At 35.1% G+C, this 19,907-nt stretch overlaps 1 protein-coding gene across 1 annotated transcript; it reads left to right on the top strand.

Moving 5' to 3' along the window:
• The first annotated feature begins 9,417 nt into the window (after positions 1–9,417).
• Positions 9,418–14,248, top strand: LOC128221598 (A disintegrin and metalloproteinase with thrombospondin motifs adt-1-like). The gene is made up of 8 exons (XM_052930204.1): positions 9,418–9,485; positions 10,598–10,688; positions 11,133–11,224; positions 12,517–12,585; positions 12,682–12,805; positions 13,365–13,520; positions 13,727–13,897; positions 14,112–14,248. Exons 2-8 carry the CDS (start codon positions 10,682–10,684, stop codon positions 14,246–14,248), a joined length of 756 nt encoding a protein of 251 aa, XP_052786164.1. The 5' UTR covers positions 9,418–9,485; positions 10,598–10,681.
• Positions 14,249–19,907: the final 5,659 nt, after the last annotated feature.

Here is a 19,907-nt window from a genome sequence, read left to right as displayed (position 1 = left end):
GTTCATAATAATATCGTCATATTCGGTTTTATTAAAAAAATAACTACACCCGCCAATTCCTTTGTATAGATAACTCGAAGATCATATTGATGAACATACATACTCTAGAGAAAACTAGGTTAGTGCCGTGGATGGAGGCAGTTTGTGTACTTCCTTACGTTTGACGCTATATACACAGTATGGTAAGCTTTACTTTTCGGCCATGCCCCATTCGGATATATAAAAAAGGCTTTTCAAACTTTACATTTATGTAAGCTTATTAAAACAATAATTAATTATAAAGTACATTATGAGCTGTAACAGTGCGTGTATATACCACGTGATAAGTGACGTCATCAATGTTACATGGGAAGGCAACCTTTTTTTTAAAAATGAAGACTTAAAACAAAGTTAACTTTTCTTTTACTACATCATTTAAATGAAACAAAGGGCAGTCTATGTCTTTAAAAGAGCCCCGCCTTCGTTTTATTACCGTAATTTCATAAGGTTAGTTTCATCAAACACTTGTCTTCGACAAACCTGTTTTAAAAATATTGTTTTGACAGTGCTACGTCAGACGGCCGTTCTGTGAAAAGGTTTGTCGAAGTGTTTTAAGAAACTAAACTCTCAATCAAAATTTGGTAAAATACCGAAGGCGGGTCTCTGTAAGTGGCGTGGACTGCGCTAGGTTTCATTTAAAATGGTAAACAAATAATATTAATGTTATCTTTGTTTAAAGTCTTCATTCGAGGCAAAATAGTGCCTAAAGACGAAGCATTTATGACGCAATTTATCACGTGGTATACACACACTTTGTAATGTTGTAGTGGAAAAAGATAACGTGCATAAAATTACGCATTATGCTATTTCTGCTGATTATTATGTATAAAAGTGTCCGTGTAAAAAGGTGACATTTCATTGGACAATATAAGGTCTTAAAGAATGTTCACATGCACATTTTCACAACCCTTTAATATCCATTCCGGTAAAGTCTCTATGAAGTTGTGTTTGAATTAATATTTTATAACGTTACTTTTTTAATGTCTGTTTTGCATAGCATTTATTTTTCTAGCGTACTTTGACCAAGTTTCCAAGTTTATTTTAACATCCCTCATGTCATAAGTACATGACAAAAGAGCATAATTACATGTAAAAGTCCACAAATGTGGCATTACAGAATGTATTGGCCATAATGATAATACAGATTTTCTAAATATAAATATGTTTATGCTATTAAAACTTTAATATCAAACATATATTAATAAATGTGGAGGAGAACATAATCTTAGATTTTTATACTAAATTTGTTAACAATACACTTGAGGAATTTACATAATTTTATGAATTTTATTTCACCATTGGGATGTTATTCATAATTTCTTTAAATTCCAAACATAAGGATATCGGTATAATTGTCTGTCAATAAATCTTATTCTATATTCGGCAAAATAGCTACATTCAATAAATAATGAAATTCATCACCAATACTGTTTTTTATCAAAAAGTTCGCATTTTTTTATCATTCAGTTCTACATTAGTCCAGCTTCCTACTTCGATTGGTAGTCTATTATTTCTTGTCCTGAATTTTACTAAATAGTTTTTAAAAAAAATAGGTTTTTTAACTAAATATTTTTCGAATTAAAAATTCTCTTTAAACAGTATAAAGCAACATTTTCTTGACGTATTTAAAGATGAATACACTCGTTTTTTAAATAGATGAGATAATTCCATAAGGACATTTTAAGCCATAATGTGTCATGACTTTCTCATACCAACCCAGTTGCGTTCATATCCCCAATAATTACATCAATTTCGCATTTCATTATTTATATTTACACCTATAGTTCATTATTCCATTTAAGAATTGTTAAAAAATGCATCATTCCATTTAAGAAAACTTCATTCTGTAAATAGAACTGAAACCGGAAACAATTTATCAAATGACGTCACAATAATGCGGAAAAGAACAACCACTTGAAATATTTTTTAAACGTAAAATTGAAACACTAAATGCAAAAGTATATAACACGTATCATGAATAAACACTTCCGAAGCGAATGTTGATTTATTTTTACGGGACCTGCTGACACAATACAAACAATAACAAGATAAACAATTTCCATGTACATTGTTATACGATGATTCACGATCCTCATATATCCGAAGATGTTGCGTTCATCGGATGATAATCGCATTTGCCGAAAGGCCTGATCATAGAAAAACAAGACAGCGGTTGAACAAATTCGCCACTCGTTAAAATATGTTTTTCTATGACACTCGTGAAATAAAATACGCTCTTCTGTTCTGATAAGTCGAACCCCGTTGGCTCGAACTCGCTTGACTCGATTTCCATGTTGATTCGAACTGGATGTAAACGACCGATATTGTTCTACCGAATGTAAGCATGCCCCTTTGGCTCGAATTACCCAAGGCTTGAGGTATTTAAGTTCGTCCCTGGGTGTTCGAGTTAACGGGGTTCGACTGTTGTAGGTAAAATATATTATTTGGCAAATATCAGGCTATCCAGGTCAATTGTCTAATAATTCAACCCTAGGAAAGATAACCACATTTTCTTATCCTTTGGTTTATTATCGACAATAAAGGTACGTTTGAACTTTTCGTTGTGTTCTAATGAATACATTCCCTTCCAAACAATATATACTTGAAAACCGCCTTGTTTTTGACATTTTTTCTAAACTGCCATTTAAACCAATATTCCGATTTTCGACAGAATGAAATTGGCTCTGATAAATGTGAACGTTGACTTCAGCGTGTAGTTGGTCGACAACCGGATATAATATGAGAATGTCGTACCTTTAATTTGATAGCAGCCACTATTTAAAGCTGCACTCTCACAGACTGAACGTTTTGACAACTTTTTTATTGTTTGTCTTGGAACGAGCCGTTTTTTGCGAAAATCCATGGAAACCAGTTATATAAGACTGCTGACAAAAAGTTAGATTTCGCAGATTTTTATATTTAAGTTCCAAAATTGATGTTTTATGCATTTTTCTTAAACCGTTAGTAACGGTTTAAGCCATAAAACGTGAATTTTGGAATGAAAATATGAAAATCTGCGATCTGATTTTTTGTCAGCAGTCTTTTATCACTGGTTTGCAGATATTTACCAAAATTTTGCTCATTCAAAGATAAAAAAAATAATAAAAGTTGGAAAACAGTAGATCTGTGAAAGTGCAGCTTTAAGCAAATAAATCCAACTCAACCAATGTTTTCTTGTCTTATATGCAATAGATAAGTATTACGGCAGCGTTGCGTTGACAATCCAACAGGGGCGTAGCTTCCTATAGGCCGTGTAGGCCGCGGCCTACACAATTTTCAGAAAAAAAATGCCAAATCTGCCATAAAAACTTAATTAATATATCGGAAACCAGGTATTTCAAATCTATCGTTTTCCTTTTCACTAAAATACACATGCATACGACATTAATGTTACGTATATGATTTGTCGAAATGTGCATACCAGTAGTCTGCACTTTGACGCTGTTCATTACATAAAACATTTATTAAAGGTAAAACATATTGATATCGTTACTCTCATTAATGTTTTTACAACAAAGAAATATACGCTAAAACGCACCCAAGACCACCTAGCTAAAACGAAATCCCGGGGATGCATGCCCTCGTGACCCCCCCCCCTCCTCCTCAGAAAGTGACCTACACATATACTTTCGTCAAGCTACGCCCCTGTCCAAGAAGCCTTAACATTTAAACAAGACCCTGTTAATAATATTTATGTGAAAAGCTACAGAAACAAGCTCAGTAGCAAAAAGTTTAAACATAAACCCGGTTTAATGGCACTGGGTAAACGCCAAAGACATATAACATAAAATCACAAACAAGGAACATGGAAGAACAGCACAAAACTCCACAAGCAGCACAGTGCATACATACTCTATATGTACAAAACTAGGTATGTTTATCAAGGATTGTTAGGTACCGCCTTGGAACGGTCAGTAAAGTGTAACTTTACTGGGGGTTTAAACCAGTTTGTGTGCACAACCTCACTTTTATCCCAACAATCCTGAATAAAGTAAAAACGTAATCTGATCAAGATTTGCATAAACTTGCGGAAACATAAAATCCGTATAATTGCACATGGTAAACCCCAAAGACAAAGAACACTAAAACAAGCAATCACAAACCAGAAACATAATAAGCCACACTTATCAAGGACAAACAAACACTAAAGGAGACACACACAATGTCACAACGAACATATAACACACATATCGAATTTCCATAACTAGTAACTGTCGGGGTAAGCGCCTTCACAGGGTCAGTGAAATTTTAGTACGCTCACTGAGAGTTTAAACCAATAAGGGAGTGATAGGGTGTCAAGTAGCACACACGCAAAAAAGACTTCACACACAAGAACCACGACAATACGACAATGGAATACTAGCGCAAACCAGAGAAGAATCATTGAAATGAAGAGTAGCTACTTATATAAGGTAAGAAATAAATTCAATAGAGCCCAATGCTGTAAAATGTGCGAGACTGAAGGAGGTGCTATACTCATTGGGACAGAGCTCCGTCTTTTGTGATGACTTAGCTGAAGATAAAAAAGTTCCAATCTGGAGCATTTTTTTCGCAAATTCAATTGGGCAAGCCAATCAAACCATCTCGACTATCGCCTACAACCCAATCATCATGGTCAAACAACAGATTACAGCACCGTATACACAACACTTCTTCGGGCCAAAGAGGTTATGCATGAGTTAGGACAGAATCATATCCCTGTAATTTTTGACATGGGACTGCTGTCAAAAGCTTGTGAAATTGTATGGAGTCAAGACATTTCTCTGGAAGGTGTTATTCCCGTCAAAGGTGGGATGCACCTTCTCATGTCTATTTTTGCTGGAATAGGCTACTTGTACGGGGAAGCAGGTCTGAAGCATCTTTTAACCGATGCTGGAACATATGCCCAAGCTTCAGCAGCCAACATCATGACTGGGAAAAATTTCGCATTGACAGCCTTCAAGTTGATTGACGAAGTGTTATACAGCCGTCTGCTCATTAACTTTGAAAGCTGGTGTATAAACAACAACAAACATCTACATCATGACGTTATATCGGTCTTGTCAACACTCAGATGTATGAATGATGATTCTTACCCAGAGCCTGAAATAGAAAGTTTCTGCCAAGCTATTGCGACTCATGTGGTGCGTCTGCTCGACGAATTCCGAGAGGAGAGTCGGAAAGTATCCCCAACGTTCCAGGTATGGAACAATTATTTATCAAGAGTATCAACACCCCTTAAACTTCTCCTGGCTTCTACAAGGTCTCCAAGTTGGACAGTATATCAACATGCAAAATTACAGCTTATGCCTCTACTGTTCGCTTCCAATCATACAATTTATGCTACGTTTATGTCAATTCAAATTCTGACTATGAACAGGCTACCGACGGAAGTCGAAGAGGGATTTCTTGCATGTCTTTTCACGAAAACGGTAACACGAAAATACAGAGGTGATTGTAGCAGTTGTAGAATTGTTGATGTCCGGGGTGAGCTTAAAGTATCGAAGGACTGGAAAATGTTTTTGAGTAACGGGCAGAATAAGGAGAGACTGATCCAGTTTTACAGTGGATACATGGCCGAACATGCATGTACTAAATTAAAACCGCAGGAAGTCCTGTTGATCAATGGTGGTAAAAGTACACCATGCGTTATTGTCACCACAAATGGGTGTTGCAATCAACCCATACTCGATACTAACCAAGAGGAAGCAGACACTGTAATGATACTTCATGCCAAGTATGAGGCGGATAGAGGGTCAACTTGTATAGCAATCCACTCTCCAGACACAGATGCTCTTGTGCTCTTGCTGCATCATTATCGATATATAGGCGCTGCCCATCTGTGTATGTCAACTGGAAGGGTTACTCTTCACACGGATGGTAGACGATTTATTCCAGTCCACCAGTTGATCAACAAACTGACTAAAGACCAATTAAATATTCTGCTGTCAGTGTACTGTATCACAGGATGTGATACTACCAGCGGTTTTTTCGGAAAGGGAAAGCGAAGAGTATTCAAATTGCTGACGGAGCGCACGTCAAACTACCAACCTCTCTTGAACTTGGGCGAAGAATAACTGCTTTCCGACCTTCAAAGAACAGCATGCACTAGGTTTGTTATCAGTTTGTACGGGGGAAACGACGTGCAAACTCTTCATTCACCAGTTACGATGCATCAAAGCAAAGTCTTCTGTTCATCCCAGGAACATTCCCCCAACCGCTGACAGTCTCAATCTTCATCTGCAAAGATGTGTGATCCAGTTGTGGATATGGAGACACGCCACTACAGCACAACACGATCTTCCTCCATTTACCTACTTTGGATATGAAATAGACGGAGATGGTTTGACACCAAAAATGATGAGTCAGCCAGCCGCTGCACCGGAACTCTTGAACGACCTCGTTTGCGAATGCGAAATATGTAGCGAAACATGTGTTTGCTTTGCAAACAGACAACCATGCACAGTGGCTTGTTCTTGCACAAGAAACACTAACACAGACGAAATGATGTGCACGAACGTTTACACACTTGAATCCGTCTTTGTCGAGGACACCGAAAGCTCCGACGATGAATAAAGAGAATGCCATCACTTGTTTCCAGTGTAATATAACTATGACGCATTTCTTAAATAACACGCATTATTTATAACACATTGTCCTGCAGTTAGTACTAAATTAATTTAAAACGTGAAATTTACTCATATACTGCCATGTGATCAATTAAATCTGACTTTCGCTGTCATTTCATACACATTTATTCAACATTTGTTCAGGAAAACATCATACATGCATACCCATATTCTGTATTGTCATTTAAACAGAAAAAACAAATGTTTTTTTCAGTCAACATATAGAGGTGCTAACTCAAACCCCTATTTTGCGCATATTTAAGCATATTTTAGCTTAATAAATAAACAAAAACGCCAAAAATAGTAATAAAATACACTTATCTTGCATTATTTATATTCCTACTAACATATGAGTAGATATATGTCAGTGAAAACTTAAATGTAGTAATGGAAATAGGCAAATACGAATACTTTCTAAATGTTTTTGATTTGGCGGCCATCTTGGACGCCATCTTGGATTTCTCAGCTCTGCATCGGTCTTGACACAAACGATTAACTTTTCCAAAAACTACATATCATTGCGAACATATTGGTATATGAAACTCCTTGTTGGCAGACATAGACCAGTTACTCCTCTAAATATTCGTGTAATGTGATCTGATTTGCAGCACTAGTATGTATTCTTATATTATTGATTTAAAATATGTTTCTTTTAATATACTTTTGTGCTGTAAACAGCAAAATGTAGAAGTCATAAAGATAACTTACAGGTCACATATCTTGAGACAAGTGCGTAAATTAAGATAACTATATACGGCACATGACGGAAGTACTTGTAAACAAAGATTGGACAATGATAACAAAAAGAGAGTGGAGAACCATCAAAAAGGATTGGTAACTTCTGTTATGTCTTCCTATTCATCTTCATAGCTTTATAAATTTCCAATTTATTATTGAATGACAACGTAGATCTAGTTAGATGTTATTTCTATTTCCATTTCAGCGATGCTGTTAAAACTTCTCTTATTTGGTTGTCTTTCGTCAGGTAAGCAATTAGTTAGCGATTGGAATTTCTTTTATTTATCTGTATAGTCTTTATTTATAAGAGTGGTTAAGGGATGGAGTTCAGACATGAATTTATCTAATCCTGAAGGCCAGGGATCATATTGACTAACGTATTAAGTCTGAGTTTGATCTTCAAGACTCAAAACTACAGATTTGAAATTAATTGTAAAATTGCTAATTGAAGCAAAGCATTATTTACACAGAATTGGAAGAAAAATGGCATTACGTAATACAAAATGACGTCAAAAATGGTGTCAAATAATGTACGCGATTGATATTGTACAATGGGAAAACGACTGAACCCCGGAAGCCATCGTGATTCTTCTGTTAAACATGCCATGAAAACCTTGCTCACACACATGAGCAACGTATTTTTCTCTGTCCTTTTTACGTTTGTTTTGTGTATCCTTTAATTGCATTTAGAGTATACATAATGGTGGTGAATATGGAATTGACACAGTATGGTCGTTTTAGCTCAATTCGTATGATGATTTTCGCGGACACCGTTTTCAGCCGGATTTCGCACCAACATTGCTACAAACAATAGATATTTCCAGATAGTTTGAATCCACGATGTCTTTGTTTTGAACACCGTCGGCAACCAGGAAACTGTCTTTCGTTATACTTTATACATACCGTGGACAAATTGACAGACACATTCTCATTTACATAAGTACGCATGAGGCCAGGGAGACAATTCACCTACCAATGAAATCGCATGTTACAATTAAATACTATTCGATAACCCTGTTTTATCAGATTTCCCTGCAGGCTTAGTGGTATGTTTAAAAATTCGTTTTGATCTGGCGAACAGAGTTCAATTCTCACTTTTGCCAAACTATTTTTCTAAGGAAAATATGAGTCTTAGTGTCTGTGCACATTTCTTCATTGGCTCCTTGGAACCAATGAAACTGCCTCATTAATAATAAATAATCATTATTACGAGTTGTTCCTAGTCAAATCGCCAACTGTACAAAACAAAGCATAGCGCATTAGCGTATCGTGGGTATCCGACGATGTGTTTTGAATTAGGAGCTTTTTGAATTAACTGTCTAGATGAAACTACGCAATGTGAAATGCGGCATAAGGCGTTATCCGCGACAAAGACCATGCTAATACGTGTACCGTTTTCTTTCAGTATGTTCGGCCCTACTCTGCTACTCTTGCAGCAATCTGAAAACCAACGAACAATGTTTCAACGTCACTAAGTGTACTTACCATGAGGTAAATTTATGATGACTTCCAAACGAGTATTTTAATTAAAATTAGATTATTATAAAACTGTGAATACAGATGTAAACTAGTATATGTTTTACTGTCAGATAGAAAGGTAAAAATTACAAAATTGTGAATACAGATGTAATCTGGTACAAGGTAGAAATTACAACAAAGTCCGTGCCCAGGCCAATGTTTCTCGAGGAACTCTGAAGACTAAGGAACAAATTATTTGGTTTCTCATCGGGTTGCTATAATTTTTGTTTATCGGATTATAAATTTCAAATGGGAAGATATTTTCACGTCTAAGATATTTGTAAAACCGTTCTCTTTTTGCATTTTTTACGCTTGATTTAGATTTATACTCATTAAAAATGTATCGTAGCACTAGGGAATGCTTTTTAGTATTAAAGTTTGTCTTTTTATAGACGTTCAGGTCATCTCTTCAGCTTCGAATCAAAGCACGATATTTCTAAAATCGTTAGAAACTAATTATAATAGTGTATCTCTTGAATTAGAAAAGTGTTTTTTTGTGGTTTGTTTCAGCATTGCTTTGGTCGCTCAGACGGTCAGTTGGATGGAAAGGTGACACATACTACAGGATGTACCTCTGATTTGGTGAATATGCAGAGCTTCTAATGTGTTCTTGGTAATATTTAATGCGGATATTAATTGAGTATCCTAACAACAGTCAAACATTTAAAAAAAATGTGTGTGTTTTATACCAGACCATATTATTTTGATATCATTTGAAAAGGTTTGATAAGAGAAATATGTTTAAATAAGATACAAAATCCTTAAAAGGTGGCAAAAGATGCAAGTTCAAACCCGATCTCAGTTAAAACAATTGAAACAATTACTAACTAAAATAACTTAAGCTGTTATGCGTTTTCATTCATTAATTTTTATTAGTAATCAGCATAATTGATATCAATTTTATGCGGGTTCGCCTGGCATAAACCATTAGCAATACCAATAATTAATGAATGACGACAAGCTTATTTGTTCTTCGGATACCTCACCCAATACTATGGCATTTTGGTGAGATGGTGTTGCCTTGTATCGTTTTTGGCTCTATTTGGGCTTGCTGTTATATTCCATGTGATCTCATTCTACAAAACAAAGCATAGCTTTTTAGTTATAATTTGTAATTTTTTACACTACAAATACCGTATTTTAACGACATAAGGGTATTCTGATTTTAACAGTTTAGTTTGTGAGAATTTAACCTACATCTTAAGACAATGACATTGCAGATTGGCAATCATTAAGTACTATTCCTAATCATTAATATTTCACTTTTCGCGGGTGTTTAAAAGTCCGCCTATTGCCACACACTCCCTGAGTCAGTTTTGCGTTGACAATGTGTCATCCAATGACGTCGTATTCAAGCTCTCTCATTCATAATCATTAAGAGTTTACTTCGTGACTTCTAACAATTGTTAAGACCATATATAAATGGGTTGGTAAGATTGTCTGATGCCGCTCTGCCGCTACGACGATGCGGTAACACAGTCGAATAATGTATTATTTAGTGTTAGTGTCGTAAAGATTCATTCCTGTAATGTTCAGCACTGTCCAATACGTATTAACGCGAAGTGAATTCATTAAGTATTTTGAAACGCCATGAAAAATTGATCGTATGAATGACCTGCTAATCAAATGAATAACGAATGCTTTAGCTGAAAATTTCAATCGTTTAATGTTAGTAAATGTGTTAAACATAACAGGTAGCTCCCAAAAACAATGGCAGTTCCGGATTTACCTTCTGTGCCAGGACGTGTACCGACAATCTTTGCAACCTTTACAGTTGTATGGGAGGTAACTCCGATTACGTTTGTACTGTTTTTAACACGCTCATGATTATTTGCGAGGCACTCTGTTCGTAGTTCAACGTTTATCTTATTTTGTAAATGGATGACGTATTTATATGTCTATATAAAATAAAAAAGCACGGCGTAAATAGTATATACTAATTTACTTTAGCTCAATTGTGACGAAAGCAACTACCTTATAGAACCACCCTCGAATTTGTTTCCTGGGCAGAAACCAGTACTGAGTCCTTTTTGAGAGGCCATGGTGGGGATCGAAAATACAACCTGTAGGGTGAGGGGCGGACACCTATACCACTAGACCACTCCTCTCACCCACTTGTAAATCGTAACTTTGCAAATAACCAAAACAACATGGATATCTTTTACTAGATGTTGATACAAAACAATAATACACATTCTATAGATGTAAACTTTTTTTCTTTTTTTTAAGAAAATGTCACGCGGCCGGTTCGGTGTTTGGAATGTGACATGGCAGCAAGTCCTGATGATTGCACAACTGTAAAACAGTGTGGGTCGAATGAGGTACGCGACTGTTTCGGGGTGTTTAAACTATCGTCTTTATCTAAAAGGCCTAGTTCAAGGAATGTTTGGCATGACAATCACCTGCTGTGCATCTCCTGCTAATTGCACTGATGTGACAGTAGGGGCCAATTTCCTGTTTATTTGTTTATTGGCTCAGGGTCATTTAGGGTCAATTTCTATAATAAAACCTCCAAAACTGCACAGCAGGATACTCAGATGGTAGATCTGATAAGACATTTAAGCAATTACATTGAGATCAATACACAGAGGTTGTGTACGGGGTTTTATTTTTTTATTATTTTTTTGTTTTATTTTTATTTTTTATTTTTTTTATTTTTTCGGGGGGGGGGGTCACTTATAGAAGGATTAAACTAGGCATTTAAGAATCTTAATAGACTTTTGATTGTAACTCAAGAATACCCCCATCTTGTAACATAAAAGATGATGTATGTTGTTGTTTTTTAAATAATATAATGAAGACTATATGGACAAGCCCGGAAGTAAACATTTGATATAACGCCGACTGGTATTATTCATTATCGTTCACCAGCTGATGTTATGCGTATGCCTTTTTTATAATCAAACGTCTAATGAATGGGAATGGTATTATTAAAAACATTGGATTTGATTTTAGAAACAGTTACATTAAATATGTGTTTATTTAAGGAATTAATTGCGGGGTTAATGTCATTATCGGGGTATGAACGCAATTGGGCTGGGCAAAGTGTTTGAAGTCCGAAGGACTCCACGCGTACTTGACCAGCCCAATTGCGTTCATATCCCCGATAATGACATCAAACCCGCAATTCATAACTTATATTTACACTGATAGTTCATTATTTCATTCAATAATTGTTGAAAAAATACTTAATTTCATTTATAAAATTTACATTCTGTAAATAGAACGACCCGACTGTAACCGGAAGCATTTTTTTCAAATGAGGTCACAATATCGCGGGAAAAGATCAACCACTTGAAATCACTTTTAAACGTAAAATGCAAACAGTTATGGCAACTATACATTTAAAATTAAAAAAAAAACACTTTCTAAAATGTTGATATATATTTTACGGGACCTTCTGACACAATACAAACAATAACAAGATAAATAATGTCCATGTATATTGTTATGCAATGAAATGAGATCCGAACATATCCGAAGATGTTGCGTTCATCGATTGAACGCAATTGCCAAAAGGCAGTTCATTTAAGGAATGGAAGTTGAGGTCTAAATATTCTGAAATGTTTAATAGCTAAATATCAAACATCTCATTGTGTATGCATAATTACAGGTCTGCTTTGCACAAAAGTTCCATACCTTTGGAAACATCAGATACAGAATGGGATGCATGGATAAACAGGTACCGAGTTTTAAATTCATCAATTTTCAGACGAGAAAAAAAGTTGTTACATGTAAAATGGTTTAAATCCATTACTTTATTTTCTTACATTGCCAGTATTGCGATACGCACCCACGAGCACATGTCCAAACTTTAGTCGGAAGAAGAGCAACGGACGACTCAGACTGTGATGTTTGTTGTATGCAAGATCATTGCAATATTGATTCATGTTCTCAAGCAGGTAATTATCATGGTCTTTATGAGGTGTATTTTTGTTTTATCTAGTTCGTTGTTCAAAACTTCAATGATGGTGGTACATAACACGTTTTCAATGGCAACGTGTAGATGTAAAGCAAGTCGATTCACACACCGACGTTTGAATTATAATGAAAAAGCCTTTGTTTATATAGTAATTAAATTTGTTGTTTTTAAAGAAAAAATGCCAATAAATTATAAGACTTTATTTGGCAAGACAGTCATTTTCAAACATTTCTGAGCCGGTATTTACAAACAAACAAAAACTGTTTAGTCAAGTAAGTCCACTTCCTAAAATGGAATTGTCTAATTAATACAAAAGTAAATTGTTTTTTGGCATTAAGTATAATTATTTATTGATATCAATTAAAGTAAAACATCAACGATAAAATCATGTTATTACTAGTATATCATACTATATCGTGAGATACTTTACCTAAGATAATGTCTTAAGTTAAGAAATTACGTAAGAAGGTCCTGGATGGCTACACAACTCTCATCAAAACCAAATTTATAAGAAGTTTTGCATCGAATTGACATTGCAGCATCGACAACGACCTATCAATTGAACTCCCTGTCTCCAAACAATGGTTGTCAAGACAAGGATGAAACGATTTGTGCTACCTTCGGACGACTGAGCCCAGAAAGTTGTAAAGAAACGAGTGTTGTAAATAATTGCCCAAAATCGTGCGATATTTGTGGTAAATTGTGTCCTTGTTTAGTCAATAACAATACCTTGATTGTCACATAGTCATTCTTAAATACTATTTGTTCGTGTGCCCTGTTATTTGTTCCTAAAATCAATATCACCCAAACACATTGCTGTAAATAAAGCGATATACTAGTACCTTATACACATTACAAACCAAATGTACATAACTTAAAATGCATTTGTTTTATTTTGAAGACCATGTCGGGTGGTCTTCTTGGCAGTCCTGGGGAAAATGTTCATCCTCATGTGGACCGGGAACAAAACATAGAACTAGAAATTGCATTCATAGGGTCGGAATAGCCGCCGGATTGACCTGCACAGGGTCACATTCAGACAGCAGTGGATGCAACGACCTTCATTGCCCGAGTATTCTAAATTCCATTCAAATTACATGCATAGTCTGGACGACATTTATCGTTTAGTTTTGCCTATATCATAGTATTTCCGTTGTGAGTTTATCTCACTTTTTTCGCAATATCATGGATAATAAATAATAATCCTTTATAGAGTATATTCATCGTATGTCGACTTCGTCGCTTAATGCGCGTCGTCAATTAGAACATTTATACTTTTATTTCAGTTCATGGCGGGTGGTGTTATCAGGAGGAAAAGTACAACTGTAGACAGGTTACTATAGCATATTCCACGTGTGACACAAGAACTGTGAAAACGACCTGTGGTTGCCCAAGACCACAATACGGCGGCAATTGCTTTTAAGTGTTATTTTCAGAAAGAGATTCAAGAAATAAAAATGGGCAATGATAAGTCAATTAAAGGAAGCAATCGCTCAAATCATTAAATAATAAAATATAAATTCATGTTGTATTACATTTTGTTGTGTCTTTTCACATTATATTTTGTTGCAAAACACATTTTATGATAAGAACATACTTTACAAGACTGGTTTAATTTTAAACATTTTATGTATATTTCAAAAATTAACATGCTAACAAAGCAAACTAAAGTATATTAACTTATGGCTTACTTTCATGTTTTAAGTAGATAGATATATTAAATAATGTTTAAAAAAGAAGCAAATTTCATATTACAGTTTTCTTAAAAACACATTAGCAAACATAAACACTTTACGACATAGTAGATTACTTAAGTAATTGAATCTTCATTCTTGTATTCAACAAATGGTACAACAAATTATTTTAATTTTGTAAACACAGAAAATGCAAAAGATAAGAAAACTTTCCAAAAATTAACAAAAACAACATGATTGATACCCATAACACTCTAAATAAACATATTTATTAAACATATATCAATTAAATGAAGCCAACTGGCAAAACATTTTAACATAATTACTGATGGGTCAATGAAATGACAAGCTTATTTTTGCCTTGGTTACCTTTATACCGTGGCACTTTGATAAAGTGTTGCCTTTAATCGTGTGTTGCCCTATTTGGCTTGCGACGCATGACATTTGAGCTCATAGTGCAAAACAAAACAAAAATGATTCAGTTATAAACCATTTTTAGAGATATAATACTATTCTGATGTGAACAGTTTATTAATAGTAGTATGTAACAATGGGGTGGTGAGATTGCCTAATGTCGTGCTACCACTGTGACGCCACGATAATGAAATCGAACAGTCTACAAGACCTTTTTTGATGCACCAAAGACGACGACTCTTGCCATGTTTGAGGTACCTCGATACAAGCATTCATAAGTTATAGAACGAAAGCACATTTTCAACTCAAGGTCACAACGACCTTGACCTTTGACCAACTTACGTCCTGTGCCATGTTCGAGGTCTCTATGCCTAATCATTTTTCAATTTGTAAAAGGAAACTGCATATTTTCAGCTTACGGTCACGGTGAACTCTTTACCCACCTACCTCAAAATCAATAGGGTTCATATGTTGGTCATGACCAACCTGCCTACAAAGTTTGAGGCCCCTGGACCATATTGTTCCGATATTGATCGGATCACCGGTTTTACGCTTAAGGTCATCACCAACTTGACCTTATTACACTGACGTCAAAAGTATCATGGTTCATCTGCTGGTCATGTACAAACATACTTCCATGTGTGCGGTCCCGTAGCCAAAGCGTGCTTCAGATATTGAATGCAAACAGATTTTCAACTGAAGGTTACCATGAACTTGACCTTAGACATACTGACCTCAAATTCAATTCCAGTTCATATCATGGCCATGACCAACGTACCTAGAGAGTTTAATATGTGCTTAAGCGTTCTACATATATCGATCGACAAATATCCTTTATGTTTTATGCACTAGTCCCAGTACATTTAAGTAATGTAAACTTATCAAAATGTATATATAATCAAATGGCTACTCTTAACCCTTTTTACATCTTTTTACTTCCTTCATTCAAAGAAATACCATATTGCATGTTATACTTATGATTTTCATATTTTAACAAAAAAGTAATCCGTTTAAAAATATTTTAAACAAAATATGCGATTTGCGCAGACGACGCGTATGTACACATTGACTAAGGTCGTCCTATTTTTTTTATTTCAATTGCTTTATATTTCAAACTAGTATATGCAAAATTATAAATGCTCCTTTTTCGTATTAGAAATTTATTTCCAATAATGGGCAAAAATTTATGGACAAAAAATATAGATTTTAGTATTCAACTTCTAGGATTTGGAGAGATGGTTGAGAGGGTAATCAAACACACCACTGGAACATAATGAGGTGTTTATAGTTGTTTATATTTCAATACTAAACAAATCCATTTAAAATCACATCCGGGAGACTTAAAATGGACGACATGAAATCTTTTACATATTTTAAGAGAATTATCCACCTTCCATAGATGTAATGTCCACAAATGCATTGGGTGAGGTTATTGAGAGCAAAGACTGTTAACGGACTATCTCATAAGCAGGTAAACCTTAGTGCAAGCAGCTTTGCCAAGAAATATCAAATCGCCCCTTCAATTGATTTAGTCGTAAATATACACCATCATTTTTGTACAAAGTTTCTGTTTGATACCCTGAGTAGGTTAGGATTTTGATCATCATACGTAGGAGTTCAAGGATTCGAGAATGCGCAGCAGTGAGTGAAAGACCTTTATTGTATGGAAACAATAACCAGTTTGTTCAGTTTATTTGTGATAGTGATGATCATACTTCTTGTAATATCGATGGCCACAACAGATTTCATGGCAGGCGGATCATTGCTACCGTGACCACAAATAGGGATCACAAACGTGTTGTTCCTTTGGACGTCTTTTCACGTCAAGACCTTATCAAATTAGGAAAAATATCAATCATTTTTTTGTTTAAATAATTGGATAATAAATGGAACTGTTCTTTTATACATGAGGATGAACACAGCTCTGAAGAAGACTTGGGGTTCATGAATATAATTGCTGATCCTTTGAGACCTGAGGCTCTCGGCTCTCGACTGGTCGGTGTCATACAATGAGTTCAACAGGTAAACACCTGCAGTAAAAAAGTGAGCACTGCGAAAACGACTCATCAAAAACAGACTTTGCTACCAACAAAGGCAGCTACTGAGTACCATAGTTATAGAGCATATTAAACGCAAAAATGAACTGATGAAAGAGATGCAACATTAGAGTGGGGATGCTACAGACATGATGAAAATGTTTTTCCTTTGAAATGTGACTTTTCATGGGCACCAAACAGACTGTTGGGAGTAATACGCTGAATCTGCAAAGTGAATTGCAACACAATGCGATGTAGCGTTTGAAAACACGGATTTACATGCTCTGTATGTTGTTGTCACTGTAAAGTTGAAGCAACATTGACCGTCTGGAAGACATTTACAATATGAAGATTTAATGAGCTAGTATGTTGCTCTTTACTTCGCCTGTGCAGGAACTTATTTAAAAGCACGATATGTTATGGAACTATTTTTTAGTTAAACTAAAATAAAGACAACAATTCATCCGTAATTCGAACATACCGAAAAACATACCTCGTTCGACGCACACTATTAAACAGTTTCGCAATCATCATGACTTTCTTTCATGTCACATTCCACACACCGAACAGGCCGTGTGGCGTTTTCTTGAATTATGAAAGAAGTTTATTTCTATCGAATATGTTTTTACTGAATTGTATCACCAAGATCTCCGTGCTATTTTATTTTATATAAAACTTAAAATACGAATGCAATTACAAAATGAGATAATGGTTAAACTACGAAAAGACTTTGATAAGAGTGACATGCAAATAATAATACTTAAACGGCCCTGTCGCCTCTACAACTGTAAAGATTGCAATAATTGTCGGTGCAAGTTCTCAAACAGAAGGTCAATCCGGACCTGCCATTGTTTCTGCAGGCTTCCTGTTATATGTAACAACGTTACCGACATTAAACGACTTAAAAGATAAGCTTTAGCTGTGTTATTAATGTATTAGCTCAGTCACTATTGAGTGATTCGTCATGGCGTTGCGAATATACTCGAATGCTTTCTTATGACGTTAATACAGGAATGTAATAAATAGAAATCATTGGCACCTCTTATATTTATATTTATTATATTCCTGTATTAACGTCATAATAAGCATGAGATAGGTAATAATAAATAAGTATTATGATATAAATAATGAATATTTTTCTTTCAGTATGCTATCATGTTATTAACAGCAAACTATAGAAGGCATAAAGAGGATTATCAGGTCACATAAATTGAGTCAAGTGCGTACATTAAGATAACGGAATACGGTGCATGACAGTCAAGGAGTGGAGAACTGTCAACAAGAATGGGTAATTTCTATAATTTCTTGTTATTTCTTCATAGCTATCAAACCAAAACAAATTTCCATATCATTATTTAATGACAACGTCGATTAAGTTGGATTGTTTTCCATTTCAGCAATGCTGTTAAACCTTGTGTTATTTAGTTGCTTATGGTCAGGTAAGCCTTTATTAAAGCAGTAAAATTATCTTAAATTGTCAATAGAAAACAGAAATGGCATGGTTTGGAGTACAGACTATAAATAAATTATGTCTCAGTGATTAAAACCGACGAGTGCGAACGATTACCAATGTAATTTTCATCGATTTAGCACGAACACGTACAAAAGATCTACTATTCCAACACTTGTCGATTTTGCAAAACACTTTTTATACAGCACGTATATTAAAATAACGTCACGTTATACAAATAACGTCAAAATATGCGATTGATATTGAACGAGAATAGTGTTCACGAACTTTTTAGCCATCTTGATAATACAGCTTAAAGCTGCACTCTCACAGATTGAAGGTTTTGACAACCTTTTTTTTGTCTTTGAACGAGCATTTTTTTTCAGAAAACACATGGAAGGCAGTGATATAAGACTGCGCTGACAAAAAATAAGATCGAAGATTTTCATATTTAAGTTCAAAAATTAATGTTTTATGTATTTTTCTTAAACCGTTAGTAACGAAATAAGCTATAAAACATTGATTTTCGAATGAAAATATGCAAATCTGCGATCCGATCTTTTGTCAGAAATCTTTTATCATTGGTTTACAGATATTTAGGCAAAAAATTGCTCTTTCCATGTCAAAAAATAACACAGTTGTAAAAACGGTAAATCTGTGAGAGTGCACCCTACCAAAGCTGACACAATTGACATTATGACGATTTACTATGTGCTAAAATTAGTTTTTTGCTCTTTGAATTGTATTAAGAATCTTAATTAAAGTGATGGATATGGAAATGATACAGTATGGACAAGCTCCATGTCATTTCAGCTCATTTTGTAAACTATTTTTTGCAGACATCGTTTTTTACGAATCTCGCATTAAAAACGCTACAAAGACGATCAAAAACAAGATCTTTTGAATCCACGTTGTTATTGTTTTGAATTTTGAGCTGAACTATCCTTTTTAAAATATGCAGTGTGAAATTCGAAATGTGCCGTATCCGCGACAAAGACTATGCCAATACATGTCTTGTTTTTCAGAATGTTCGGCGCTCCTCTGCTACTCTTGCAGCAATTTGAAAACCAACGAACAATGTTTTAACGTCACTAAGTGTCCTGACTATGAGGTACATGTATTTCTCCCACCTTAGATAAGCAGATCCATTAATTTAACCATGCTAGAAATTCTTATCTTGCCCACGGGCGAAGATAAAATGCCCGTATGGAACTTCTTTTAATGGTCACCACATTGTAATTACCTCCCTTGTTAAACACCGTCGTCTGTAGCGCATCATGGAAACCTTGTCTTGTGGCTATTGTTAGAACGCTAGTAAATTATTTCTCGCTTCAAATGTCACCAGAAAACAGTTTTTACGCACCTTTCAAGAAATAATGCTTCACGCTTCTAAGAACAATTTAAAGACCGCTCAGACCATTTACATACGCTGAACCACTGCGCGAATATCCATGACAACCACGAATTATCACATATCCGTACGCAATA

Source organism: Mya arenaria, chromosome 16 (assembly GCF_026914265.1).
Source record: "Mya arenaria isolate MELC-2E11 chromosome 16, ASM2691426v1".
NCBI lineage: Eukaryota > Metazoa > Mollusca > Bivalvia > Myida > Myidae > Mya > Mya arenaria.
This window is presented reverse-complemented; position numbering and strand designations above follow the sequence as displayed.